We start from the raw sequence: 27,358 nt of genomic DNA, 5'->3' as shown, positions 1-27,358 counted from the left end.
TTAGCCATCGCTGCTCTCCCTTGAGCTTCCCGTCTGGGGTGATTAAAATCGCTAAACACAAATATATATATATATATATATATATATATATATATATATATATATATATATATATATATTGTCATTTCATCGGAAAATATTAATGATAATAATGTTTTAATAATAAAAAAATGAATAATGAATTAATAAGGAGCCATGGCGTTGATCGAGTTTAAAACTATTGCGAATTTGGCTTTCGGCAACACACGCATGTGTAATATACATTTTTCTGCCATGCGGCCGAAAAGTGGCAACTTTCGGGCCGCTGCCCTGAACGAAGTTGCAACTTTCCGGCTTCGTCGAGCAGAAAAATAGTATACGCACCTTGGCCAGTAAAAAGGAAAGCCTTAGACCACATGTTTGTCAGCCTCGGCTTCGCCTCGGCCAATAATTACATGTGCTCTGAGACTTTTCTTATTTTACTGGCCTAGGTATGTAATATACTATTGAATCACATTTTAAATTTAAAGGTAAAACAATATTGCACTTGCGATTGCACACATTATACATGGGATCATAACGAATAATAGTAATAATAATAATATTGATAATATGATAATGGTGAATTTTAAATAACGCTGTGGTCGGCTCGATATTGTTTGCGCTCTAGAACAAATTACAGTGACATTTGTAAAAAGATTAGAATATACTCTGAAAGTCTAATTTACTATCTTTTATTCTTCCTAATCCTTTTCTGTTATTATTCAACTTTTTTTCATCAATAATTTTATAAATGGCAAGTATTTCTGAACGTAGATAAGTAATAAGTCGTCCATTAAGGCCTACTTTAAACGCAGTTTGAAATTTATTAATATCATTGCTAGTCATGTATTAACAGGACTACGTACTTTTAGTGAGGGCAATATATATAACATCGATTCCAAGTTGATGGAAATATGCCAACCATATCTATTTTTAACTTTCCGCTATGAAAATTGAAAATTTCCAAAAAAAAGGGAAGTTATTGGTTTCGATTCGATTTTTGAAAATCGAGTTTTCATCCTCGGCCCAAAATACGTAAGAAGCCGTTGCTAAAATCAATGGACATAAAAATGTATACGGACCTTCCTCTTCAGGCGAAAGAATATAAGCTGTACATGGGGGGATTAATAGAAAGAGCAAAAGAAAGATAAATGATTTGAAGACCCTTATTAAAAGAAACGATTCGAGAAAAAAAAACTTAAATAGTTTTTAATGCTTTTGAATACGTTGAATACTTTTGAATCGCCATTCTTATGGAAGTTTAACATTACAAATCGCTTCGAATCGTTTCTTTTAATCAGGGGAGATAGTTATATCTATATGACACCCTGGCGAGAGCAGACGGATTATTTTGAGTGGAAATACGGGGGTCAAAAAAAGAGGCAATAAGTGGAAAAAAGGAATCAATGAAAATACACCAAATTCAATCAATCCGAAGTTTTTTTTCGTAAAAAAATTCGAAGGCTAGCTAGAGAAAAGAAAAAGAGAGTAACAAATTAGTAGGAATAGGAGAAAAACGCAAAGATTAGGAAATAAGGAGACAGAAGAAAAAAAAAGAGTAGTGAGGTAAGCTGGTCAGCTCAAGACGCAGACCGATGTCAAAATTCAAAAGTAAAAGCAATGTATTAAATATATTTCGTATATACCCAAGTAGAATAGGGAAGATTTACTTAAGACTAGATTTAAAAAGTATAAAGTGGAAATGTAAATAAAGATATATATGTAGAAGTGAAAACAAATGTAAAAAACAGAAATTTTTGAGTAAGAAGACAATAAAATATTATTATTATTATTATGTATTAACAGTTCTAATATATCAGGATTTCAGCCAACAGAATCACGGTTTAGATTTCAGATAAAAAAATTTTACTAAAGTAACTGTAACTAAAAGCTTCAACTAGTGATTAACTTACCGGACCCGCTTATTTGCTAACAAAAACACCCGGTGAATTTTATACTCACATCATTTATGAATTAACAATCACCAAATTTTCATTCCGAAGGTTTCTCCAACCAACGGACCCATGATTTTAATAAGAAAATTAAATAAAATAATAGTAAACTGTGAATCAGGATGAAACTTACTGGACGGAGACGTTGATAAGTTCAATAAAATATACGACCAATTATATGATACTGAAGTCAGCAGACGTCCAATAACTTTTGAATTTTTTTTTAAACGACAAGTTATAAAAAAAAAAATATTTGAAAAAATTGCACCTATGGTTTTTTATATTCTCTACATGTGCATATTTTTATTTTTTCTTTTTTTTTTAAATTAAATTATTGAAATAAAAATTCAAAATTTTTTAGCTGTCTGCTCACTTCAGGATCATATCTCTTATAATGATTTAATTATTCAAATTTATTGTGACAAATACAATAACTTATCTTTTCCTGTCACCATAAATCCATCTATTATATTTTTAAATTATTTATGAATTTAATCTTCTGATTTTTAATTGTACATTATTTGAATACTTATTATGATGATTTGTATCTTAAGTGATTACCAGCCAGGACCGCATCCTGAAAAAAGTAATTGACGTAATGAATTCTAACCTCGGATAGATTATACATGATTGAATAATTAATCAATTAATTAAGATAAATATGATCAACTAATAAGTAAATAGTACCTTGGGTTTGGTATGTGGTCCACCACGAGGAAATCGTCCGATCCAATCTCTCTTTCCATTTTCAAAATCAGTTGAAAACAACCAAATAGTATTTGCAACCATTATACATAAAGCATACACTGAGTGATCAACCATTTTTATATCCCACCGAGTTGGTTATATACTTTTGATGTATTAATTAACTAACCAGAGAGGTTTATTGTTATAATTATAGGTAATATTTACACAAAACCTTCAACAGACAATAGACTGATGAAGTGGAAATGGAGATTCTAGGCTCTAAGGTTCTCGAGTTTGAGTTGTAGGTCAGCTGGTTATCGTCGTATGCAATCTATCTTTTAGCTTTTACCGATGACAGCGCCAATCTTCAGAGATGAAAGTTTTTTTAATTCCGGTAGGTAAAAAAGTTTTTTTAATTATTAAATAATAATAATGAAAAATAATATTAATAATAAATAAAAAGAAAATTAAAATGAATGTGAATGTAGCAGACATCAAACAAATTTAAAATTATTAATAATTAGAGTAAATAATTAATAAAATAAAATTTTTAAAAAATGTGCATTTAAAAAAATTAAAAATTAATAAGTGAATTTTTTATAAATATTATTTTTTTAATTATTTACTCTATTTCTTTATAATTTCTAATTTTTCTGATGTCTGTTACATTCACACTCATAAATTTAAATTGATGTGAGTGTGAATGTAGCAGATATGAGAAAACTTATAAGTTTTAAATAAATAGAGTAAATAAATAAAACAATGAAATTAAAAAAAATTCGCGTATTGATTTTTCAACTATCTAAATACGCATTTTTTAATTTTTATTCTACTTACATTTTATTTATTTATTTATTCAAAAATTTAAAAAATTTTCGACTGTCAGATACATTCACACTCATTAATTGATTAAATATTTTAAAGAAAATTTAACTTATAATAATAATACACGGAGAGAAAAAAATGAGAATTTTTCCAATTTTACTTGGGGAAAATTCCTTTGTTGGCATTGTAAATTTTACTATGTCAACATGTGGATTGAAGCTATGTCACATGGTAAATTTTGCATTGTTACATAAGAATTATTCCTATATTAAAAATGTAAATTTTCCCATATCAACATTGGAAAAATAACTATGTAATATAGGATCAAATCCAATATCAACATGGGAAAAATTCCCATGTCGACATTGGAAAAATTTCCCATGTTGAAGTAGACATTTCCATGTATATAGAAGTAAAATATTTGTAAACTGATGTTTTTTTTTACGTAATTTATTAAGTAAATCAAAATTAATTCAAGGAAATGATGATTATACAGGGGAGGGAGGAGGGCAAAATGGGTCCCTTAAGAAAAAAATTTTTAAATCCTCAGTTTTTTTTACTTGTTTTACTTTTTTTCACTCCCTTGCCAAGTATTTGATCTTAATTTGTTCTGTCCATTAAAAATAAAAAATCAAAAAATGTGTGGCAAAATGGCCCCCCCTCAAAAAATTTAAAAAATGTGAGTTTTTCAGCTTGCATCACTTTTTTTTTCTTCTGCTGAGTTTCTGGTGTTAATTTGGTGTGTCTATCAAAATTAAAAAATTCCGAAAGGTTGGGTAAAACGGGCTCCCAAAAAAACTTGATATATCTTTCTTGCTTAGTTTATGTTTTGAAACTTTTTGATTTTAGTATTTAGTATAAAAAAGAGTTGATAGTAAAGATTTGGACCTTAAAATAACTTAATTTAAAGTTTTCTGTTGAATTACTACTCGATCATTTCTGTTACAAAAATCTTAGGAACCCGTTTGGCTAAAAAATATTTGTCGGTTTTTAAAGGCTAGGGAGCCCATTTTAATCCCTCCCACCCCGAACACTTTTCATGTTAAAAACTTTGGGGGGACCATTTTGCCTCTTCTTCCCCTACTCGTTTATATTATATCAAATTTATAAAAACATTTGTTCATTGGTAGGTGCTACAAAAAAATTTTCATTAAATTATACAAAATTTTTTCAGAAACTTTGAAATTCTATTTTCGTAAGTTTTAAAACCTTCGCACATCCCTATTTTATCGCTTTAAAGCCTAAATGATAAAAATGACCAAATATTTGGTGGTTCAATGATTTTAGCTTTTTGTGGATTTCTCCCATGCAATATAGCAATTTTTCCTATGTTGACATGGGAATTTTTCTCATGTCAACATGAATATTTTTACTATGTGAACATAGGAATATTTACTATGTTAACAATAGAATTTTTCCTTTCCAACATGGGAAAAATTCCCATGTCAGCATAGAAGAAATTACTCCAGGAACATGGGAAAAATTCCTTATTGACATGGTAAAAATAACCATGTCAATGAAGGAATTTCAGCAATGTTAACAGAGCAATTTTTCCATTTCGACATGGAAATTTTTCTTATGACAACATATGAAAGATATTTCTATAAAATATGGTTATATTCCCATTTACCATGGTAAAATTTCCCATGTTGATAAAGCAAAATTTGCCATGTCAACAAGGGAATTTCCTTTAAGTAAAATTGGAAAAATTCCCATGTTTTTTTCTCCGTGTAGTAATAATAATTAAATAAAAGATAATAAGGATTTTATTAATTAATATACGTATTTTTAAACAATCATTTATCGCTATATATTTATCGAATGATTTTAAACGAAATAATAATAAAATAATAATAATAATAATAATAAACATTAATTAATATTCTATTAATTGGGTTAACATAAGCACAAAAAAATCAAAATTATAATTATTAATAATTAATAAAAATGTACACAGGAAGCTTGTAAATAAAAAGAATTTGAGGCAGTAATTTAATTGGTAATTTGGTGCTGTAATTATTTTTAGAGAAAAATGTTATTTTAGGTTTTTTTTTTCTTTCGTTATTCTATTGATATTTAGGAATTTAGAAAAATTATTTAGTTTGAATTTTTAGCTGAATTTAAATATGAAAAAATATTTTATTTTGAATTAAAGTAACTTGGTAATTATTGAGTTTAGATGAAAATTTTTAATGATCTTTTTTTTGTAGGTAATTTAAATCTACACAAGTTGGTAAAAGAGTATTTTTATCGGATTGTTGATAAATTAATTTAATGTACTTGGTATGTACTTTCGAAAATTCAATAACTAAAAAATTGTTAGTCTCAATTAAAATATGAAAAAAAAATGTATGACAATAATTTTTTGGGAGATTTAATTTTCTACAATTTTATTTATCTTCAAGTTTATTCTATCGCCAATACTTCAGTTACAATTATCTAATAAGTACGATCTGAAAAAAATCAAAATAAACAAAACCTCAAACATTATAATCTCTAAAAATAATAATAGCTCATCTAATTACCTTGTTATCACGATCTCATGACTCATTCACGAGCATTACAAAATTAAAAAAAAAAAATAAATAAAAAAAAAATTCGTTGATTGTATCTTTAGTAGAAAAATCTTCAGGTTGAGCTCTGAAAATGTTAATGAAGGGTCAACGAGACAATAATTAACGAAATAATTATTTTTAAAAATCCTCAATGTCCAAATCATCGCTGTATTAGCATAATTATTATCAATAATTAATAATTAATAATAATAATAATAATAATAATAATAATAATTAATAATTAACTTTATCTATTGTACATAAAACAATAACACTAAAAGTTATTTTTAAAATCTGAGTAACCTAGTATTGAATTTTATCATTTGTTTACATAATAAATTTTATTTAAACGCACGCTTACCAACTAATTGCATACGATTTATATTTATAATTTTTAAATTGTATCGTTTTAATTATTATTTTTTTTTTTTTCTTTTTTTTTTTTTTTTTAAATATAATATTCTATGTCGCATATAAAAAACAATTACTTAATTATTTTATAATAGAGTACAAGATCGTTCCTTAATTAAGTTAGTTCTTGTTTTCTGCTTTTTTTTTATTTTCTTTTTTTTATTATTTAATATAATTATAATTATTTATTTATTTATATATATAAACTTAAGACCTCGTTAATCACTTAATAAACTTTTCTTCGTTCTCGATAATTTAAATTTTAAGTTTCCAATAAAAAATTTAAAAAACAATAACCGCGTTCAAATAAAAGTTATTGCACAGCTGAAAAAAATTTTTAAGTATTTTTAAAAAACTACTTTTGATTTCAATAATAATTAATTCAATTTAATGATTATTTTTAAATTAAAAACTTGAGAACGAGGAAACGATTGTGAACTCCGCGAAAAAAGAATTAATTATTTAATTCCCATATAATTATTTGCCTCTTCGTTGACTACCAAAGACTGTTTTATAGACCAAGTGTCATTTTGGTTGGCAGATTTGAGCGTGTTCACATTTTTATAATTAATAAATTAATTAATTATTAATATATATTTTTTTGTTTGTTTTATTAAATTTTCAAAATCCGTTTTAAATTCTTGTGGTGTGAGATCGTTGAGTATATATTTATATATCACCGACAAAAATAATTCGCGTTGACTTTAGCTGAAGAGGCGCGCTACATCGCGAAGTTGTTGCATCAATAATATTGTCTGCTCCACGTTCCGTCTCCGCATCCTAAAAGATCTTACTTGTAAAACAAACCAGTACAATCCATTAGCATCAATCACTTGGACTCTCCGGCAATATTTTTTTTTTTTAAACTTAAATTCAATTAATAAATTTGAATTTTTTTTTTTATTTAACTAATTGGCCAGTACCCATACCCATAACAATAAATATTTATGTAGCGCGTCGGATAAAATAATTTCGTTGCTGGCTGAGTCCATCGTATGGTATCGATTGTCAGGCACTTTCCTTGAAGATAAATACGAGATCACTCACCACACTCGGGCAGGTTGAAGAACTGGACGTGACAGCAGAGGCAGGCACCGTCAATATTGAATAATATTATCCACGACTGCAAATCCACAGGCTCCTAAACCCGCGCTTGACATCAGACGGACTAATTCTCGAACGTGAGATATTGCGACTTCTAGAGGTGGTCGTCGTGGAAGATTTGTTGACTCTAATTAATAAAAATTAATTATTCATTAATATAATATTTATATGTAATGGCCATAGATAAAGAATAACATAACAACCCAAAAAACAAACAATTTTTGTACCAAATTAATCCTTAGTAACTAAAAAAAAATTTTTTTAAACCATAAAATCAAAAAAAATTTTGACGCAAATTAATTGTCAGGGATAATTTAAATTTAAATACTAGATTGCAGAGGGTCATTCATTAATTAAAATTAAAATTAAAGTAATTTGGTACATTATTTCAAAAATACTAAATAAACTTTTCTCGTTACACGTTAAAAAATTTTTTTTTGATTAATTTTTCACGTTACGATATTTCTGCTGTAATTATTTTAGTAGTACAGTGTCAAGTTACTTTAGATTAACTGGATTTAATCATCAAGTATAGTCAGTAATTTTCTAAAACTGAGTCAAGGATTATAAAACATTTTTGAGATTTTTCTCGGAGATTGAGTAATAAAATAGCATAAAAGTAATTTGTACTTAAATAATTTCGAGATAAATTCAATTCAAAAGAATTTAGAATTTTCAGATGCAATTTTCTCAAAATGACGAGTATGTTAGCTTCCACGTTGTTCCTTATCTACGTATATATTATTTTATTATTTAATTACCTAAAATTGCAGAATTTAATCTAGCACAAACTGTTTCACGTTCTTGCGGATCCAATTGCCATCCAACGGGTGAATTCCAGGGATTTGAATACGCTAATAAACTGAATGCATCTTGAAGCATTTTTTTGTTTCCCTCATTTTTACCATACGACTGTCGAAGATGAATTGATTGTGAATACAACTGACGACCAAATTCAAGCATCTTCTCAATTGCTTGTTTATTGCCACCACACAATTGTTTTTTACTACTTAGTTTTGTCGTTTGATTATTATCTATACTGTTGCCGTTTTGTTGATTTTGATTGGCACTATCTATTTCTATAAAATTATTTTATTTTTATTAATACTTTTCTTTTTATAGCTCTATTATAAGAGGACCGCTTTTTTTTAAAATAATTAAGTATTTTGTATACTTTTTCTACACTCATGCAGGAACTGCGACCACGATTTGCGCGTTATTTCTATTAAAATAGTATATTACACACCAAGGGAGAAAAATACCCAAGCAGAAAGCGAGTCCTATCTTCCTCCTTGGTGTGCATACAATTTTTCACCAAATCTGTACCTAAAAATTTAAATTTTTGCCCCTGTTCGCGGAAAGAATAACGCATGCGCTAATTTTCATCATTTTTCTTCTTATAAAAGAAATGAACGACTTTCGTTACTGTAAACAGAACAGGAATGTAAATTTTTGGTGCAGGTATAATGAAAAAATATATCCTACATTTTGTTCGCGTGCCTACACCGAAAAAAACACGACTTTCCGCTTAACAGGGCTGAAATTTAAACTTTCAATGCGAATTGAAATATCTTACTTCCCTCTCCTGATATGTAATATCCCTAATAGCACAGTTTGCTTAGCAAAAGTTTACTTACAAAGCTTCCTTGAACTTTTCGTCAAATATCCATCAACTTCTGGGTTTTCCGTTTTTGACGAAAATTTATATACAATTTGACGTAAATTTACTACCCGAATTAAAATGCAAATTCACTTCATAAGTTGTATACGAATTTTCGTCAAAAATGGAAAAGCCCGAAGTTGACGGACATTGGACGAAAAATTCAAGGAAACTTTCACTAGGGTTATCTTTTCTAGTAAAAAAGTTACTTTTAAATTGAGGATAAATTAACCGCAAATTTTCCTTTCCAACTTTTGCTGTCAAACTGTCTGCAAATTCGGACAGGAAATTTCGGTGATTTCAATGGTCAAGACACTGTCAATTTCAAGCTAAAGTGGCTATTAGGGATACTATTGTTTCTTCCCACGGGAAAAAACAAATTCGCAATTTACGCATTCACTGTTATTTGTCCGCGGCATTGGGCTGGAATTAGCTTGTTCCTACCGGCTGTACAGACATTGAAACTTAACATTTCAATGCTGATATTATGAAAATAATAACAAATTCCAAAAAAAAAAAAAAAAATTATTTTCAAATCTATTAAAAAAGATAACGGTCCCCTTAAATATTCAATAAATAAAAAGTACCCATATCAATATCTTCACCATTACACTTGTAACCATTTGAATTAGGACTACCATTCTGATAACCATTTGTTGTATTTTTCAATCCATTGATATTATTAATCGTTGGTGTATTACTTTCCATTTCCATGTCAACGTCATCTTCTATTTGTCCATTTATAAATTGTTGATCCGCGGTACCATTCAATGTATTATTTAGATTCATTTCTTCTATTGTACCGTTTGATGATTTGCTGTTATACGCTTTTGTTGATTGTATTACACTTGTCTGATTATCATTACTTGGACTTGTATTTATATTTATACTAGTATTTGTGTTTGTATTTGTGTTGGTGTTAGAATTAATATTAGTATTAGGATTAGTATTGGTATTAGCGGATGTAGTTGTCGAAGTCCCAATAGTTTGATTAACTTCAGAATCACTTCCGTTAACCATTTCAACAAATTGACGACACTTTAAAGCAAACATTAAATTTGGATCTCGTTCTAGTAGACCTGGATATAACCGAGACGTGAGGTCTATTGCTTCACCCATACGACCTGCTAATACGAGCTTCAAAATTTCTGTAAATTAAATCAGTTAGTCAGCAAAACTTTCTTTTTTTTTTTTTTTTATTTAAATACAGAATGTGGGTTTTATACTTTGTCTATTTTTAATTGAATTAAAATCTTCTTCGAATACTTGTCCTGTGCTTGTGGCAAATGCTTCGGCAGTGTCACAGTAACCGTGATGGACAAGATACGTTGATACCATCCTAATTTTTTTTTTTTAAATTATTAATTATTCAAATGATTACTAATAGCTTTCAAGTTATTTTATATTCTAGGGTATTATTTTTTAAAATTAATTTTATGAGTTGATAGAAATTTATGGGTGTAGTCTAGTTAGTGTAAACAAGTGCTGTCGGTTAGCAGCAAACGAAAGTTTTGAACAAGAAGAAGGCAAGGCACTTCGTACGGTGCGAGCATTGCAGATTAAATTTTGGTAAGATTTTTTATTTAAAAAAACTTTAAATGAGTTTGTGTCTTAAAAAATATTTATAAGCTTGATATAATACAAATATTTTTGAATGTAAAAGTCCAACTGCTCGAATCTCATAATCAATGCACTTTGGCAGTATAAGTGTAATCAACAATTTTGTAGAGGACAAAAATCTCTAAAAGACTGATGCTATACATATTGTTCGTAAGATGAGCCGTGTTTTCACTATTAACAAAAATATATAAAAAAAGTGAAAAATTGACTTGTGGAGCTGATACAATCGACATGGATCGAGTTAGAGCAAAATAATTGTAGACTTTCAAAAAGCAACAAATACTCTACAACTAAAAACTGGTTTCAAAAAGATAGCTTAAAATCCGACCAAGTTATAGCAATTTAAAAAAAAAGTTATCCGATTTACATGCTTTTTAAATGGCAAAAACTTTAATGCTCGAGAGCAAGTATTTAAAATTAAAATTATGAGCCGAAATTTTCAGGGAATTCTTTTCTCAACGTAAAGAACAAAATTTTCTTGTGTCAGCTAAAAAAAAAAATATTCGTTTCAAACGAAGCACTCTAATGTAGCCATTGTCATACCGAATCTAAAACACTTCGATTTATTTGTTTCAGATAAGCCGTTGCCAAGATATCGTGTGAGAGCTGACCTGCCTCCAAATTATGGCGTTCTGTTTGAGTACGAATTTCGTGTAAAAAAACTCAACGCAATTTTTCAATACATATCTTTCATAGCAAGCTCACAAGAAATTCCCAAAAATAGCCGATTTTTTTAGCAGATATTTAGACTACAACCTTAAAATTAGGGTGGATTAACTGAAAAATTAAATTTTTAATTAAAATTTTCGCAAGTTATTGATTAAATTGCGACAAGTTGTTCTGGAATTTATAATTTTAATCATTAGCTCGTTGCAATTAATTTGAATGTAAATGTTACGGTAGTTATATACCTGTTTTTTTTTTTATTTTTTTTTCCCACAATTATATAGTTTAATTATTATTAAAGTGAGAAAACTTTGATTAGGAGGATCAAATAATTTTTGACGCACGAATTTAAAAAATTTTTAATTTGTTGAGATTTAAAAAAAAAAAATAAATTACATTAAAGTTATTTTAAAAATGTATCAAAATTAATTTCCAGAGAACTAAATTTTTTATAAAATTTTACTTATACATTTTTCTCGTATCTCTAATATTTTAATAAAAATTTTAGAATCATTTTGGAGATCAAATTTTAGAAATTTGAAAGTAAAATACTTAAAATTGAAATTTTGGCTAAACTATTAAAGATACAACAAAAATTCATGGAAATCAATTTGTAGAGAATTGTGTTTCCTATAAAATTTTATCCATATATTTTTATCGTATCTCTAATACTTGAGTCAAAATTTGCATTCTAAAGTCACAACTTCTTTATACACATATTTTTGCTCAACTCACGTATGAATCTATTTAAACTTTATAAAAATTCAATTTATTTAAAAAAAATTAAAACAAATTTTTTTTTTATTGCATCTGAATCAGAGCCTCCAGTTAAAATACTTCCGTTTGATAAATTCTAATGAAAATAATCACTACCCTCAAAAAAAATAAAAAAATGTTTACCGCGAAAATATAAAATTCACTTGAAGGCAAATTTCTAAAAATAAAACAAAATTAAATACTTGTGTAAAACAGCTTGCCACTGGCCCTGGCCATGATCAGGCGTCGGGTAATTGATAATCTGTAATCTCGTGCGTACACGCAACTCATTAATCATATCACCAATATCAAACACAAAAGGTGTCTGTCCAAAATTAGCATCAACAACTTCTCCGGGTGTCTGCAAACCTACCGTCGGATACAAATTGGGCTGCAAATTAAAATAAAGTAAATAAATATACAAAAAAAAAAAATATTAAATTCATTAATAATTCAATGACAACTATATTTTAGTACCAAAAATAAATCAGTCTTAAAGACTACCAATAATTATCTACCACAATAAAAAAAATTACCATTCATATTCATGTATCTTTAGACACTAAGAATTTATAAATTTCAATGAAAATTCTTCTAGAAAATAAATAAAAATTTTTAACAGTTAATTTCATTATGACGTAGTTTTGTTGGAAACATTTTCGATGCAACAATAATATTTGCAGATATTTTTTTAAAAAATTTTTAATCGGGATATTAATTCTGAGATTTATCAACATGGAACCTATTGGTAGACTGAGATCGTACTGAGAAAAAAAAATTTTCTAGGAAAAAAATAATTATAATAATGATTTTCTTAAATCAATAAATTATTAACTTCTCAACTCAAAGCAATTAATTTTTATATAAAGAAAATGATAAATTAAACTTCCTAATAAATTTTTTAATTATAACAAAAATTGCTTGAAACAAACTCGTGTTCTATTTGCTGATAATTTTTCGTACTTCAATAAAATGTTTCGTATATTGAGAAACGACTTTATGGCAAATTTTAAATAAAATGATTTCTCATCTCAAGATTGTCTAGTCTTAAAAAAAATTATTTTCTTTCTCCGTGTTTTAGATTTATTTACTAATAAAAAGGTAGTTGTCATTAAAATTAAAGGTTAAAAGAAAAAAAAATTACAGGTAAATCTGAGAAGGCAGTGCCCAAATGTGTTCCATTTTTAGTGTAAAACGCAGTGTTGTCAACTAAATTAACACCACATCCAATAACATCACCCGTAGTAAAAGTCGGTCCATAAGGTTGACCAGTACCCGATGAACAAAAACTGTGTCCATCATCACCATGGTAACCATACGAATGTTTATCCCATCCCGGAAGTCTGTTAACATTAACGCCATGTGCTGATAAACCTATACCCATATAACCATCTCTGCCTTTGCTAACTATTTTAACTTCAAAATAATAAAGACCACAGGCAGCTGGTATCGAGTGCGTTGTGCGAACACTGGCAGCGTCTTTGTGTGTTTTTCCAAAACCTAAACATTAAATCAATAGACAATAAATATTAAAATTTATTAATTGACCAGTATCCAAATAATAATTAAATATATATATATATATATATATATATATATATATATATATATACATATATATATATATATATATATATTATTTAATAGCTTAATAAACTACAAGGTCCCTTTACCCACGAGCCCAGCGACTACTTCTAGGTCACTGGGTCAAACCCGTCCTCTCTACTCCTCTCAGCTCTCATCGATGTTACTCTAAATGCTCACACGCCAGCTATTTACCAGCTTCAACTATTTCTTACATACATTTACAACTTCCTTATTATTTATATACATATATATATATTTTTTTCATTTCATACACGTGCACCTACACGTGTTATTTTAAATATTAATCATTACTCATACTAATTATTATTATTATTTATATGCCTTATATTTCATTTTTATATTTATAGAAAACAATAAAGTTATAAAACTAAGACCTGGTCGTTTTATACTTCAATCGATTCAAGGTTTTTTTTATCAATAATTAATTATGTTTTAATTAATTAATATATTTATTTATATAATTAATTGTTTAGGAAAAAATAATTATAGGAAATTAGGCAAATCATTGCTAATACACATTGCAGTATAATAGCATAAATATATATGCACACATATAAATCTTTATATATATATATATATATATATATATATATATATATATATATATATATATTGACAGTATATTTATACGACAGAGGGCGTAAGATAAATAATGAAAATAAAAGTCAAAATAATATTTTTTTTTATTTTGACAAAATGAAAGTAAATTTCCAGACATAAAGAGAAAAAAAAAAAAAAAAAAAAATATATATAAAATGTATATAAAAAAAAATGTTTATGTGAGTTTGAAATTTAAAATATTAAAAATATAACAGCTGTCATTGACATTGCAAAAATAATTATAAAAAAACTATTTATTTAAATAAAATTATTATTTTTTTTTATTTTCCTTATTATTTTGTTCCGATAAAATTAAAGCTGATGTATAAAATGAAAAATGGCTAGAACTGGACAATAAATATATATTTATATTTAGGCATAAGTGGATCTAAAAACGTAATGAAAATAAAATTAAGTGAACGATCAGCTGATTCCTTTGTTTAGGTCGCTGACACGCGAAAAAAATTTACTGCCATTTTAAATCAATATTTAGTTGTAATGATTTAATGAATATATATATCAGAATAATATATGACAACAATGATAATGGTTAGTTAATGTGATGACATTGAATGTAGGAAATAGAGAATGGTAAAAAAAAATGTTGTCAAATGACAAAGAGATTTATGAGTAAGATTATTAAGTACGTACCTTTGTAATGAACGCGAAGATTATTTTGCGAGAGACCAATGTAGTTGTACTTGTCCTTAGGGCTCCATGATCGTGGCAAGGGGGTTTCGTCCTCGTTGACCATCGGATATAACATTTTTAATCGATCGACTGGCTGATTTTCCACGGAATTTATTCGAGACGAATCCATAACACTCTGTTCCTCGCTGGTGGCAGCCATCATCGTCTTCCACAGCCCCACTACTGGCTGATGACACTCTTACTCTTACCCACTCTAACCCTGCGTATGGCTTGTCAATCCCACTGTCTCACTCTTTCACTCCCAACACTACCACGGACCTAGTCGTTGTCGTGGTTGCTGCTTCCTCGTTCTCGTCAATTCCAACTTCAAACTGAAGGCTCTCACTCTCTGGGTTTAACTGCCCTATGTCTTATCCGTAGTAATAATCAACGCGCAGGCTTCATTATCCGTCTCTTTTTCTTTCCTGTTCATACGATCGAGATATTTGTTCTGTTCTGAGTTGTTCTGCTTCTGGATTATTTTTGAACTACTCCCGCCATCTCCTGGTGGGAAAATTTAACAAGGGGTTGAAAGTGACATCTAGTGGCGGGAGGTTTAAATAAAGAGAAGGTAACGGATTAAATTGGAAGTTGGGAAAGGAATAATGACGTTTTAGTTTCAGACACGTGTTTTATATATTTTTATTGTATTATTAAGAAAAATGTGCTCAATAAATAATGATTGTGGTGGTCAGGAATTAATGAAAGGATATCAAGATTTAAATACGTAAGTTTTTTAAATTAAGAAACAATTATTGACACTGGGTTATTATTTATCGGAGTAACTGATGGTAATAATAAATTATAGTTTTTTCGGTAGAACCTAAAAAATATAATAATAATTTACCTGAGTTGAAAAAAAATAATCGCGACTGTCAAAATAGACTAAATTTACTAATGAGCGTTAGTGTACCTGACAATTGATAATTTTTTAAATTTTAAAACAAATAAATCAATTGTAAGTGGAATGAAAATTAAAAAATGCGTATGTAGATGAATGCTAAATCCGTACGCGTATTTTTTTATGATTTCATTATTTCAATTTATTTATTTATTTGAAATTTGTAAATTGTCTTATGTCTGCTACATTCACACTCATAATTTATTATGATAATTGAGTAATTTAACTTTCATCAGCTAATTAATTACTATTTTATATTTTAATTATTAGCGTGTTATCATCCGGATGTTGTTATTTTAATTTAAATAGCAATTATTTTTATGGAGCAAATAGTTATTTAATTTAAAATAATTAGTCGTAATGATTAGTACACTAAAAATTAAGACCGACTATTGACAGAACACACGTGTATTAAATGATCCTGAAGTTAACAGACAATTAAAGATTTTTATAATAATGAAGTTAGCCGACGTCTAATTTTTGGATTTTTTTAAAAACGGTAAACTGTAAAAAAAAATTATTTGAACAAATTGTACTTATGATTATTGTGATTTTCTACCTGTCTATTTTCAGTTTTTTTTTGTCATTGATTTGTTAAAAAAAAAAAAATCAAAATTCTTAGCTGTTTGTTAATTTCAGGAACATCGATTTTGAATTTGTTTTTCAATAAATCAATTACAAAAAAAAAGAAAACTAAAATATATGCACACGTAGAAAATTAAAAAAACTGCAGGTGCAATTTTTTGAAATAATTCCTTTCATAATTGATAGATTTGAAAAAATTTCAAAAATTATTAGACGGTGACTAACTCTAGTATCATATATATTAACCCAAGTTGTTTGAAAATTCTAAACCAAGTACTCAGACCAATCTCTTCAAGTTACTTGAGATAATTGTAATTTATTCTTGGGCATTACTATTAAATTGATAAAGTTTGTCAATATAAATAAAAATAATAATTATTTAAATTTAAACTATTTAATTATCACTTTTTTATTAATCAATTTTTGAATGAAAATATTTAGATTTTTAATTAAAAAAATTAAATTAAATACCTTTATAATTTTGAAGGTCAAAGTTATTTAAATATAAATTAATAATAATTGAAGAATAAAAAAAAATAACTTGATAGTGTCAATAATTAGATTTTATATTTTATCTATTATGCTACTTGTTTATTAACTTGACTTTAAATTTTAGAGATGATGCTAAATGTCGCAAGTGCAATGAAAACAATGCAACAATAAAACTACGCGGTAAAGATAATTATTGTAATGAATGCTTCTTGTTAAGTGCGACGCACAAATTTCGTGCTACGCTTGGTAAATCAAAGCTAGTTCGTCCAAAAGATAAAGTTCTCGTTGGTTACTCTGGTGCAGCTGGTTCGGTTGCTCTGCTCAATTTAATAAGAGCAGGCATGCATGAATCAGTACATAAACGTCTCGTTTTCGAGAGCAAAGTTATTTATATTGATGACGGCATGCTGAAAAAACAGGATCAGGCCCAAAGACAAGCTTTCATTGATCAGGTCAGGACTCAAATAGAATCTCTTGGATTTCAGGGATACGTGACCAGTTTATCTGAATGTTTAAATGCTGATTCTGATGTAAATGTTTATAAACTCGACAATTACACTTGTGAGGACAATGATGATCTGAATAATTTATTCGACCAGCTGACGAATGACACAGCCAAGCAGGATCTACTGAAGAAATTGAGACATCGACTGATAGCATCAGTGGCTAAAAAACTTGAATGCGGAAAAGTATTTCTTGGTAATGATGCAACCAATCTTGCCGTTGACATCCTCAGCAATGTAGCAGTAGGTCGCGGAGCCCAGCTGGCTGTTGATGTTGGTTTTGTTGATGATCGCTTTAAAAACCTGATGATTTTACGACCGATGAGAGACTTTACAAGAGTGGAACTTGATCACTATTTAAATATTAATGGACTAAAGGCCTTGGACACTGCAAAAGTAACAAAGTCTTCTGATCCTTTTGCTTCAATCCAACAACTCACTGAAGACTTTATCCTGGACTTGGAGTCCCAGTTCACCGGGACAGTGTCTACTGTCTTTCGAACCGGGGACAAAGTATGCGCGAGTAAGCAATCCCATAATGATAATAAAAGTAATGACGAAATTTGCGTTATTTGCAATGCACTGATGGACACAAGGCCTCTTGATGATGCAACTGCTATCAAAGCAACTTTATTCTCAAGGTTTATTTCCACCCAAGGAATAAAATCTATTGTTGACGTTAATGTTGATGATAATTACTCTGAAAAATTAAATTGTGATAATTGCCAAGGCGATTGTTTTAATTCAAAAGATTTAACATTACAACAATTACGTAAATTTTTATGTTATGGTTGTAAATTAATTTTTAATTATTCGTTTGATTGTAAAAAATTACCTCCTCATATTACCAACAAGTTACGCGAGATAATTTGTATGCAAGATATGCGTGAGCAAATAAAAGATTTTTTATTATAAATTATACAAAAGTTTATTTTCATTTCCTACATTTTCTAAGTTATTTTGATTTCATTTATTTAAATAAAATGTTTCAATTTGCTGTAAATTAATATTTCATTTTGTATAAAATAAATAAATTCTTGCTCGAGGTTATTTTTTAAATTTAGGCAAAAGTTACAAAAATTTTTTAAAATTCATTTTCTGAGCTGTGAGAAAACCTACATAATTTTTTTTGTTTGGGCAAAAAAGATTTTTAAATTATTCCAATAGCCAGTTAATTTTTCTACTTCCTTCGATTTAGAGAACCAACTAGTAATAATTTTGATCCAATCAAGCAAAATACAGCAAATTAATATTCTATATATAATTTTATCGTAGGCTTTGACTCGGATTGCCTGTTGGGTAGACCTCAAATACGAAGCAGCAGGTTCCAAACTTCTAATTGAGAAACTTAATTCGGAATAATTCAAACATGATCCGAAACAATTCAAAGCTGGCAAAATTGACTATAGATAGATGTACACTTTAACATGGATTGAATCATTCCAAATGAGATTTCTGAATCAGGGTCTAGAAACACAAATTGAAATGTCACTTTTGTATGGAATGATTCTAAGAGCAAGATCTAAAAAAATACTAGGCCATAGTTTTCCTTAAAATCTAGAGAAAAATTTTGTAGATTAGAAAAATTTTAATATTTGACCCATAATTCGACTGTACAATTTTTTTTTATCTATGAATTTAAATTATGTTGGTACGTGTACATTTTTTAATATCCGCAAATAACTCATAGGTAATTGGACTCAATATTGTTGTTATTATTTAATGTTTATTAACAATTATTGTACAACGTTTCATCCTTTTCAGGAATTTATCAAGCACTGAAAGACAAAAGTAAAATAATTTATAAAATATATAAGATACTATAAATAATTAGTAAAAACTTAATTAGATGATTAAATTCATACCAATTCAAATTTACAAAAAAATTCAAATTCAAATTGCTAGTCATTTACCTCAATTGGTTAAACATTAAATGTCAGAACTATAATTAGACAATTCTGACCTAAAATAATAGTAAATGACACAATATGTTTTTCCCAGTACATAAATAATTATTCTTAATACACATAAATAATTATAAATCAAAAAATCATCTATTTTATCTATGAAATTAATGATACTGAAGTTAGCCGACGTCCAATAATTTTTGGATTTTTTTTAAGCAATAAATAATAAAAAAAAAAAATATTTGAAAAAATTGCACCTATAGATTTTTCAATTTTCTACATGTGCATATTTTTTTTTTTTTTTTTTTTTTTTTATTAAGATTCCAAAAAATTTCGACATGTAGAAATTCTAAATTTGAGACAGATTTGAACTCAAAGTTGAATTTTTCGGATTTTTTTCCTATTGAAATCGATTTTAGTTAATCTGAATCCAATAGGATTTCAATCAGATTTTCCCACTAATTTACAAATCTTTAAATAGTTTATTATCAACTGTCTGTCCATTGAATTTCAAAATTACAATGTATTTTACCGCCAAATTTTTATACTTTTAATAATATTTTTAAAAAATTCAATATTAATAATACGAGTGTGAATAGAGCAGACATCAGACAAATTTAAAATTATAAATAATTAATAAAATTATATTTATAAAAATGCACTTCTTAATTTTTTAAACGTGGATTTTTTTTTAATTTAATTTTATTAACTATTTACTCTATTTATTAACAATTTTAATTTATCTGATCTCTGCTAGATTCACACTCATTTAATAATTTAAAATATAAATAAAAATTCATAATAAAAAAAAAATTAATTAATATTACAAAATAATAATAAAATACAAGTAATAATCGAAAATAAATGAGCAATTGAGGTGTGCGCTTTTGGATTTTTCAACACTTTCTTTATCTTTACTAAAATTTTAAAATTAGTCTTGCTGCTCGGTTACTGATCTCGTAACCCTAAATAGAAAATTAATATATAAACAATTTATAACAAATAATAAATAAATTAATCAATAAAATCCAGGATTCCAAAATTGTACACATTAATTTATATCAAACATCAGAGTAAACTTTTTTTTAGTTTTCTGGATGCGTATAAAAAAATCATTACCAACTTTCAAAATCATTTCAGTTTTACCAACAGCTGTTCTGCTGTTGGCTCTCAATTGTCATTTATCTGTGTCCGAAAAATATTTATAATAGTCAGGATTGATCAATAAATAAAAAGGTAAAAATATTTATCAACAAATAAAAAATTTATCTCATTAAATAAAATAAAATAGAGTAAACATTTTGTGTCAACAATTTCTTAAATCACGTAATTGCGTAATTACTTAAATAGGTTAAGAAATTTACATATTTATTTACCTAGTTAGTTATATATATTTATAATTGTTATAGAGCACAACAATGTCACTGCTGGTTACACCTTGGTTCCGTAATGTCTTCACTGACATATTCGGAGGTCTTCTGAACTTCCAGGACCATCCTGAGTGTGCAAAACACGAGCTCCGAGTAGTTGACTGTCTTGAGGCCTATGGAACTCATCACGGCAAGACCAAGTGCCGTGTTCTCCTGGAAGACTTTCGCGAATGTGTCTGGAGGGACAAGCAGATCTTGAGAATGAGGATTATGAACATGGAACGTGCGCGACAGTACCACGATGGGGAGCGTGAAGCTGATGGTCTTTTTGCAAAAGCTCCGAGACCAGATTCCTATTAGTTTCACTTCAATTAATTACTAATTACTTGATAATCAATTGGTTAATAAATAAATTATTATTAATGTAGTTTATTCTAAAAAATAATAAATTATACTGTAAAATAGAATATTTATTTGTTGTTATTTTTTTTTAAAGACTTTTGTTTCAAAGAATTACATAAGTATATACATTATTTTTATTCATTTATATTTATTATAATCATTAATGGAGTTAGTTTTAATTAATCATGTATTGTATATTTATTAATGTAATACCATTTTTTATAATACTAATTAGTAACCAATATATTTATTGAATAATAATTTTTTTTTTTTTATTGAAATTTAAAAATCTTTATATTGGTTTATAAAAATATAAAGATTTTAAGTGAAAATTTGTTTTTTAATTGAGTGATTGATGAAGTTGATAACTAATTAATGTATAAATTATTTTAAAAGTAATTATTTATCGGTTTCAGATTGAAAAAAATTTTTAGTGAATTTAAATTTTTAATTTAATTGAGATATCTTATGAAGGAATAATTTTAAGTAAAACATTATATAAACTTTTTTTGTAGAGAATTTACTTTCCTACAAATTTTCTTATACATTTTTGTTGTATCTCAATAGTTTAGTGATAAATTTAATTTTAGTTACTTAATTTATAAATTTCATAAAATAAGATATTGAGTCATAATTTGAATTGTAAAAAAATCATCTGGCCCTTTTTTATGGAATAAAATTTCATAGAAAACTAATTTCACAAATTGATATCTTAATAGTATTATTTATTGAAAATTATATGAGTGTGAATTAGGAGACATCCGACAAATTTAAAATTATAAATAAATAGAGTAAATAATTGATAAAATAAAATTTTAAAAAATGCGCATAAAAAAATTTTGAAATTAATAAGTGCATTTTTTATAAATATTATTTTTTTAATTATATACCGTATTTATTTATGATTTTAAATTTGTCTGATGTGTGCTACATTCACATTCGTAGAATCTCAAATAAATTTAACATTCAAATAAAATAAATTCAAAGATTATTAAAATTTATATTACAGCTAATCTACTGCAAAAAAAAATTTTTGCATAAATAAAATTCTGCCGTAGAAAACTTTCATAAAAATTACTCATCACTTCATTACTCTAATCGTCTAAAATGAATTGCCAGCCAACTGCATAATTATTTAAATTATTTATTATTTGCTCATAAAAAAAAAGTCATAAAATATCAGATCGCAAAAATCTGATGATAATTAATTTAAATACATACATAATAATATTCATATATATATATATATATAAACATATATATATTGTCAGTTTGAAAACATACAATTACAAATACAATTATTAACAATTAATAACATTAATAAAATGTTGATTGTTGATTATATTAAAATTCCAAAACTTTAACGTTAAGTACATGGGTCATTACAATAATTATCAATCAATTAATTAATACATGTGTAAATGGAGCGTGCACGAATAGGCGTGCCTTAATAATAATTGGACGATTAAAATGGAATGGATGTGCATTATAATACTAATAATTATAATATTAATAGTTGTAAGGGAGAGGAGGGCCAAATGAGATGCCTTTTTTTAACTAAAAAAAAAAAAAAAAAAAAAAAAAAAAAAAAAAAAAAAAAAAAAATGTTTACATGTGGACGTAGATAATAAATAACGTATAAGCCAAAATAGATGTAATGTGGAGAAAATTGCGTTTAAAGATTCAAAATTATTTTTAATTCAATTTATTTCCAAATTATTCGGGCACAAATTGCTTCTCTGTGATTTTATTAATCAATCCCCAAGAAAAAAAAATATAGGATAGAGGTAGAATTTGTGGCCACTGCTCCATTTTTGGACATTTAATATTCTATTTTAATAAATAAAAAAAGTGTAAAATAAAAGTACCATTATATAGCGGGTTAAAAGTATCTTTGAACACATTTTAAAAATTAATTACGTCATTGCGTCTTTTACAAATTATTTTATTAAAATTTTTCAAGTATCTAAAACGAGCCCTAAAGTGGCCAAAAACGGTACCTCTACCCTAATAGTTTAACAACCTAAATTAAGCAAATCCATAAAAAATGAACTTAAATTTTGTATCACGAAATAAAGAATAGCCAATTTAATTCTCACAAACATTTCATACGATATGACTCGGTTTCGGAAATTTACTAATCATACTTGGCGACAAAATCCAAATAATCTAACGTAAATTGACACTGTATTGCTAGAATTATTACAGCAAAAATATTGTAATGCAAAAAATTAATTACAAAAATTTTTTAACTTGTAATTAGAAAAGTTTATTTAGTACTTTAATTTAATAGATAACGCTACAAATTACTTTAATTTTTATTCTAATTACTGAATGGTCCTCTGCAATCTAGTATTTAAATAGAAACTAAGCACAATTTTATTTTAACGTTCAACTACTCGAAAAAAATTTTTTATTTCCTAAGGATTAATTAAGTAAAAAAATCTCAAAAACGAATTTTTGTAAGATGACGAATTATTTATTAACTGCGTTTATATAGACTCTAGAAATATGGGGTAAGCCGATCCGTTGTTGGAACCATTTTAGAATTTCGACGAAAAAAATTTTTTATTTAAAATTTATTTTATCCCAAATCGACTTTTTGTCCATTTGTAATAAAATAATCTAGATAATAAGCACGAAACAAATTTTTTTTGTCGAAATTTTTAAATGCTTACGATTTAGTGTGACCAACTCATCCCATATTTTTTTCTGAAGGAAAAATTTTTTTTTGTTAGAAAGTGATGTTTTATTTTGCCCCACTCTCCCTGATATAATTAAACATTAATAATTAATAATTAATAAAAATGAGCTATCAACACTTAATCCATTGCTTAAGTTTTTTTTTATGTTTTCTTCTTAATTACTTTTTTTCAATAACTAACTTATTTACAATTACTCGGGATCATTTGTTCTGGTAGAGGAAAAAAAATAAATAATTCCTCAAAATATTTACATTCTAATTGATATATATATATATAAAATAAATTCGTATATTTTAATTTTAAAAATATAATTATATAAATTTCTCGAACGTAATTATTATTTTTGATTAAGTACATTCGCTAATTAATTAAGTACCATGTTAATACTCAGGTTACGTTGTCATTTAAAATAAAATATAAATGAATCATTGATAACAATCATCTCATTAAGCTGCACATAATATTTGTTACTCATAACTAATTACTGATTACTCATAAAGTTATTACTCATATAATTATTTTAAAAAATGTTCGAGGCACTTGGAAAGGCATTTTAGACTTTAATATTTAAATTTCCCGGGTTACCTTAAAGATGAAGAACACCTGGTTGGTCATGATTAAAATGATTGTGAGGTTGATGGTGTTGATGCTGGTGCTGGTGCTGATGTTGATGCGGATGCTGGTGCTGATGTTGATGATGATGATGATGGTGGGAAGATGTAGGAATATCGTCATGAAGCGCAACTCCCGTCAGATCAACTATTTCGTCAGCTTCCTCGTCGCTTGCGCTTCCTGTGACGATACTCTGAGTTGACTGATGACTTCCTGACGACAACTGACTGTTGCGGGAAAAAGAACCGCGTCTTGGTGCAGCCATTGCTGCACGTTGATTTGCTGGTTTAACGGTAATTATTAAATTTGATGAGTTCGCGATCATCATATCCGTCACCTAGAATTTTATTTATTTAAATAAATTTAACTGGTAATTTAATTGGGAATTTTATTAATTACTTACTTGATCAAGAGTTTTTCCAGCAACTTCGATACCATTTACTTCTAGTACTTCGTCATTAACTGCTAGTAATCCAGTACTTTCAGCAAGACCACCAGGTACAAGTCGACTTATAAATACACCTGGTACTTTTTCAAATCCACCGCCAGCTGATGGTGGTAATACACGAACACTTTCACCATCTTTAATATAAAAACCTAGAGGTTTATCGGAGCCGTGTTTCAATAATCTCACACGGCGACATGTTTCTGGTAAAATATCAACATCTATAATAGCTGATACCTGTTTAATAATCAAAAATTAATTAATTAATTAAATAATTTAGGAATTAAGATTGTGGATTAAAATTACCTGTCTAAAGTCATGGGGGTTTGAAACAAGAGGTCTGGGTTTACCAGGAGTGCCGCCCAGAATACTCGATATTAAATTTTTTGGCTTGAGAGTCCCGGTTCCGGGATTATCATCGAAACTGTCTCCATTTCGGGTGATTATTATCTTAAGCAATGACTTTGCGGCCAGCAGAGCACGTGCGAGATTATTATCATTATTTATTGGCAGCAAATCATTGTCAGTTGGATCCGTGTAGCGAATATTAAAATTTTTGTCCTTCTCATCTTTATTTAGCTCGTGTTTCTCGGCGAGTATTTTACGAAATTCATCGTAACCAATTGGATTATTTTTATTTATTGAAAAACGGATGATATCTGCGTCGAACTACGTCACAAGTAATTATTAGTACTTTTTATTTAAATTGATAAAGAGGCGCAATTATTGACACTTTTTTATCGTTTATTTAAGTGACTAATGATAATAATAAATTCTATTTTTTTTTATAGAAATTAATTTATGACTTAAAAAGAGTATTGTCGCTGATATCGAAACAGACTAAATTTAGTATGGTAATGGAGTAATTTAACTTTCACCAGCTAATTAATTACTATTTTATATTTTAAATATAACAGTGTTGTTATCCGGATGTTAAATTATTTTAATTTATGAAATCAATTATTTATATAGAGTAAATAGTTAATTATTTTAAAATAATTATTATCAGTGATTAGTACACTAAAAATTAAGATGCACTGATTATTGACAGGTCACACGTGTATTAACCCAAGTTATTTAAAAATTTTAAACTAAATATTCAAATCCATCTTTTTACGTTACTTGAGATAATTTACGAGCAAATAATTGCAAGTACGAAAAAAAATGTAAAAAAAAAAACGCAATCTAGACTGGTATATTTAACGTTCTAAAATATTTATTTAAATAATTAAATTTCGCAATAATTTAAATTCATAACGAATAATTATTTAAATTTTTAATAATGTGATTAATTAAAACAATTTAAAAGTTATCAAATAAATAATTTATCTGATTTAAATATTTAATTTTGTTTTAAATTATTTAAATAAACAAATATCTATTTAAATTTTTTATTTAGTTTTTTTTCCTTCGACAAATTAATAAAGTGTACTTGTTGGCGAATAATTAGTACATCAGTATCATCTCAATTAATACATTTTATTAATTATTTATATGGGCTGTTAAGTTTTATAAATGTGTTAATTTTAATTGTTGTTTCTGTAAAAATATTAATTAAAGTATTTCTAAAAAATGAATTAATATTATTATTATTAACTTTAAATATAATAAATAAATAAATAAATGAAATAAATTTGTAAGTGTCAATAATTGTATCTAAAATTTTTATTTGTTCAAAATCCATACTTTACTTTTGACAGCAACAATGTTGCTGTCAATGTGATGATGTTTGCTCTTGGACATTATTATTATTGAATTAGTAAAGTCGTTTAATATAAATAAAAATAATAATTATTTAAATTTATAAAATTAAATTATTTAATTATCACTTTTTTATTAATCAATAGTCATAAAAACATTTTACAAACTTGTTGGCACGCCCGTTGATAAAAAAGAATTATTATTTTTCCAACTCGTCTAAATTTCACTCCAATCTTGTAGTTAAAAAAAATCTCAATAGAAAATAAACCGTTTGTTAAACGTTGATTCACTCAACTTAAATATTTAGATTTTTAATTTAAAAAATTAAATTAAATATCTTTATTATTTTTAAGGTTAAAATTATTTAAATATAAGTAAATAGTCTGTTTTAAAAAATAATAGTAATTAAAGAATAAAAAAAAAAATAATTAAAATAAAAAAAGTTTTTTTATTTAACTAACGCGATTTTACTTACACGAAACGATCTTGTCCACCTCCACGCCTCCTACCACCCGTCGTGTCATAGCATCATCAGTTTGCTTTATTTTTTTATGGTGGCACCACTTTTTTCAACATCAAT

At 27.0% G+C, this 27,358-nt stretch overlaps 4 protein-coding genes across 5 annotated transcripts; 2 read left to right on the top strand and 2 right to left on the bottom strand.

Moving 5' to 3' along the window:
* Window positions 1-2,368: 2,368 nt before the first annotated feature.
* Window positions 2,369-15,318, bottom strand: LOC103570625 (ran-binding protein 9). 2 transcript variants are annotated; one of them, XM_008548422.3, is made up of 9 exons: window positions 15,117-15,318; window positions 13,402-13,757; window positions 12,461-12,648; window positions 10,442-10,554; window positions 9,803-10,363; window positions 8,317-8,634; window positions 7,499-7,682; window positions 2,661-3,025; window positions 2,369-2,550 (listed from the first exon to the last, which is right to left on the bottom strand). In XM_008548422.3, exons 1-7 carry the CDS (start codon window positions 15,316-15,318, stop codon window positions 7,549-7,551), a joined length of 1,872 nt encoding a protein of 623 aa, XP_008546644.1. In that variant the 3' UTR covers window positions 2,369-2,550; window positions 2,661-3,025; window positions 7,499-7,548. The 2 variants fall into 2 exon arrangements, with proteins under 2 accessions (XP_008546644.1, XP_014297880.1); XM_014442394.2 differs by lacking the exons at window positions 2,369-2,550; window positions 2,661-3,025 and adding an exon at window positions 6,503-7,231.
* Window positions 15,319-15,798: 480 nt separating this feature from the next.
* On the top strand, window positions 15,799-18,551 carry LOC103570660 (cytoplasmic tRNA 2-thiolation protein 2). The gene is made up of 2 exons (XM_008548464.3): window positions 15,799-15,882; window positions 17,258-18,551. The coding sequence occupies exons 1-2, from the start codon at window positions 15,818-15,820 to the stop codon at window positions 18,549-18,551; spliced, it is 1,359 nt and encodes a 452-aa protein (XP_008546686.1). The 5' UTR covers window positions 15,799-15,817.
* A 2,117-nt stretch (window positions 18,552-20,668) lies between these two features.
* LOC103570624 (uncharacterized) lies at window positions 20,669-21,380 on the top strand. The gene is made up of 2 exons (XM_008548420.3): window positions 20,669-20,779; window positions 20,953-21,380. The coding sequence occupies exon 2, from the start codon at window positions 20,962-20,964 to the stop codon at window positions 21,271-21,273; it is 312 nt and encodes a 103-aa protein (XP_008546642.1). The 5' UTR covers window positions 20,669-20,779; window positions 20,953-20,961; the 3' UTR covers window positions 21,274-21,380.
* A 1,526-nt stretch (window positions 21,381-22,906) lies between these two features.
* Window positions 22,907-27,272, bottom strand: LOC103570623 (partitioning defective protein 6). Its single transcript, XM_053740152.1, has 4 exons — window positions 26,764-27,272; window positions 25,384-25,746; window positions 25,036-25,314; window positions 22,907-24,969 (listed from the first exon to the last, which is right to left on the bottom strand). Exons 1-4 carry the CDS (start codon window positions 26,818-26,820, stop codon window positions 24,607-24,609), a joined length of 1,062 nt encoding a protein of 353 aa, XP_053596127.1. The 5' UTR covers window positions 26,821-27,272; the 3' UTR covers window positions 22,907-24,606.
* Window positions 27,273-27,358: the final 86 nt, after the last annotated feature.

Source organism: Microplitis demolitor, chromosome 6, assembly GCF_026212275.2.
Source record: "Microplitis demolitor isolate Queensland-Clemson2020A chromosome 6, iyMicDemo2.1a, whole genome shotgun sequence".
NCBI lineage: Eukaryota > Metazoa > Arthropoda > Insecta > Hymenoptera > Braconidae > Microplitis > Microplitis demolitor.
This window is presented reverse-complemented; position numbering and strand designations above follow the sequence as displayed.

Bases quoted from the DNA above. Each gene is read 5' to 3' on its own strand.
- LOC103570625 (XM_008548422.3), bottom strand. From the start codon at position 15,318: ATGATGGCTGCCACCAGCGAGGAACAGAGTGTTATGGATTCGTCTCGA. The intron at 13,758-15,116 runs GTACGTACTTAA...TTTAATGTTTAG, and splicing joins TCTTCGCGTTCATTACAAAG to GTTTTGGAAAAACACACAAA. The intron at 10,555-12,460 runs GTATTTAATTTT...AAAAAAAATTAG, and splicing joins TGGCAAGCTGTTTTACACAA to GATGGTATCAACGTATCTTG.
- LOC103570660 (XM_008548464.3), top strand. From the start codon at position 15,818: ATGTGCTCAATAAATAATGATTGTGGTGGTCAGGAATTAATGAAAGGA. The intron at 15,883-17,257 runs GTAAGTTTTTTA...TTTAAATTTTAG, and splicing joins GGATATCAAGATTTAAATAC to AGATGATGCTAAATGTCGCA.
- LOC103570624 (XM_008548420.3), top strand. From the start codon at position 20,962: ATGTCACTGCTGGTTACACCTTGGTTCCGTAATGTCTTCACTGACATA.
- LOC103570623 (XM_053740152.1), bottom strand. From the start codon at position 26,820: ATGTCCAAGAGCAAACATCATCACATTGACAGCAACATTGTTGCTGTC. The intron at 25,747-26,763 runs GTATGGATTTTG...CTTGTGACGTAG, and splicing joins TTGTTGCTGTCAAAAGTAAA to TTCGACGCAGATATCATCCG. The intron at 24,970-25,035 runs GTAAGTAATTAA...ATAAAATTCTAG, and splicing joins CTGGAAAAACTCTTGATCAA to GTGACGGATATGATGATCGC.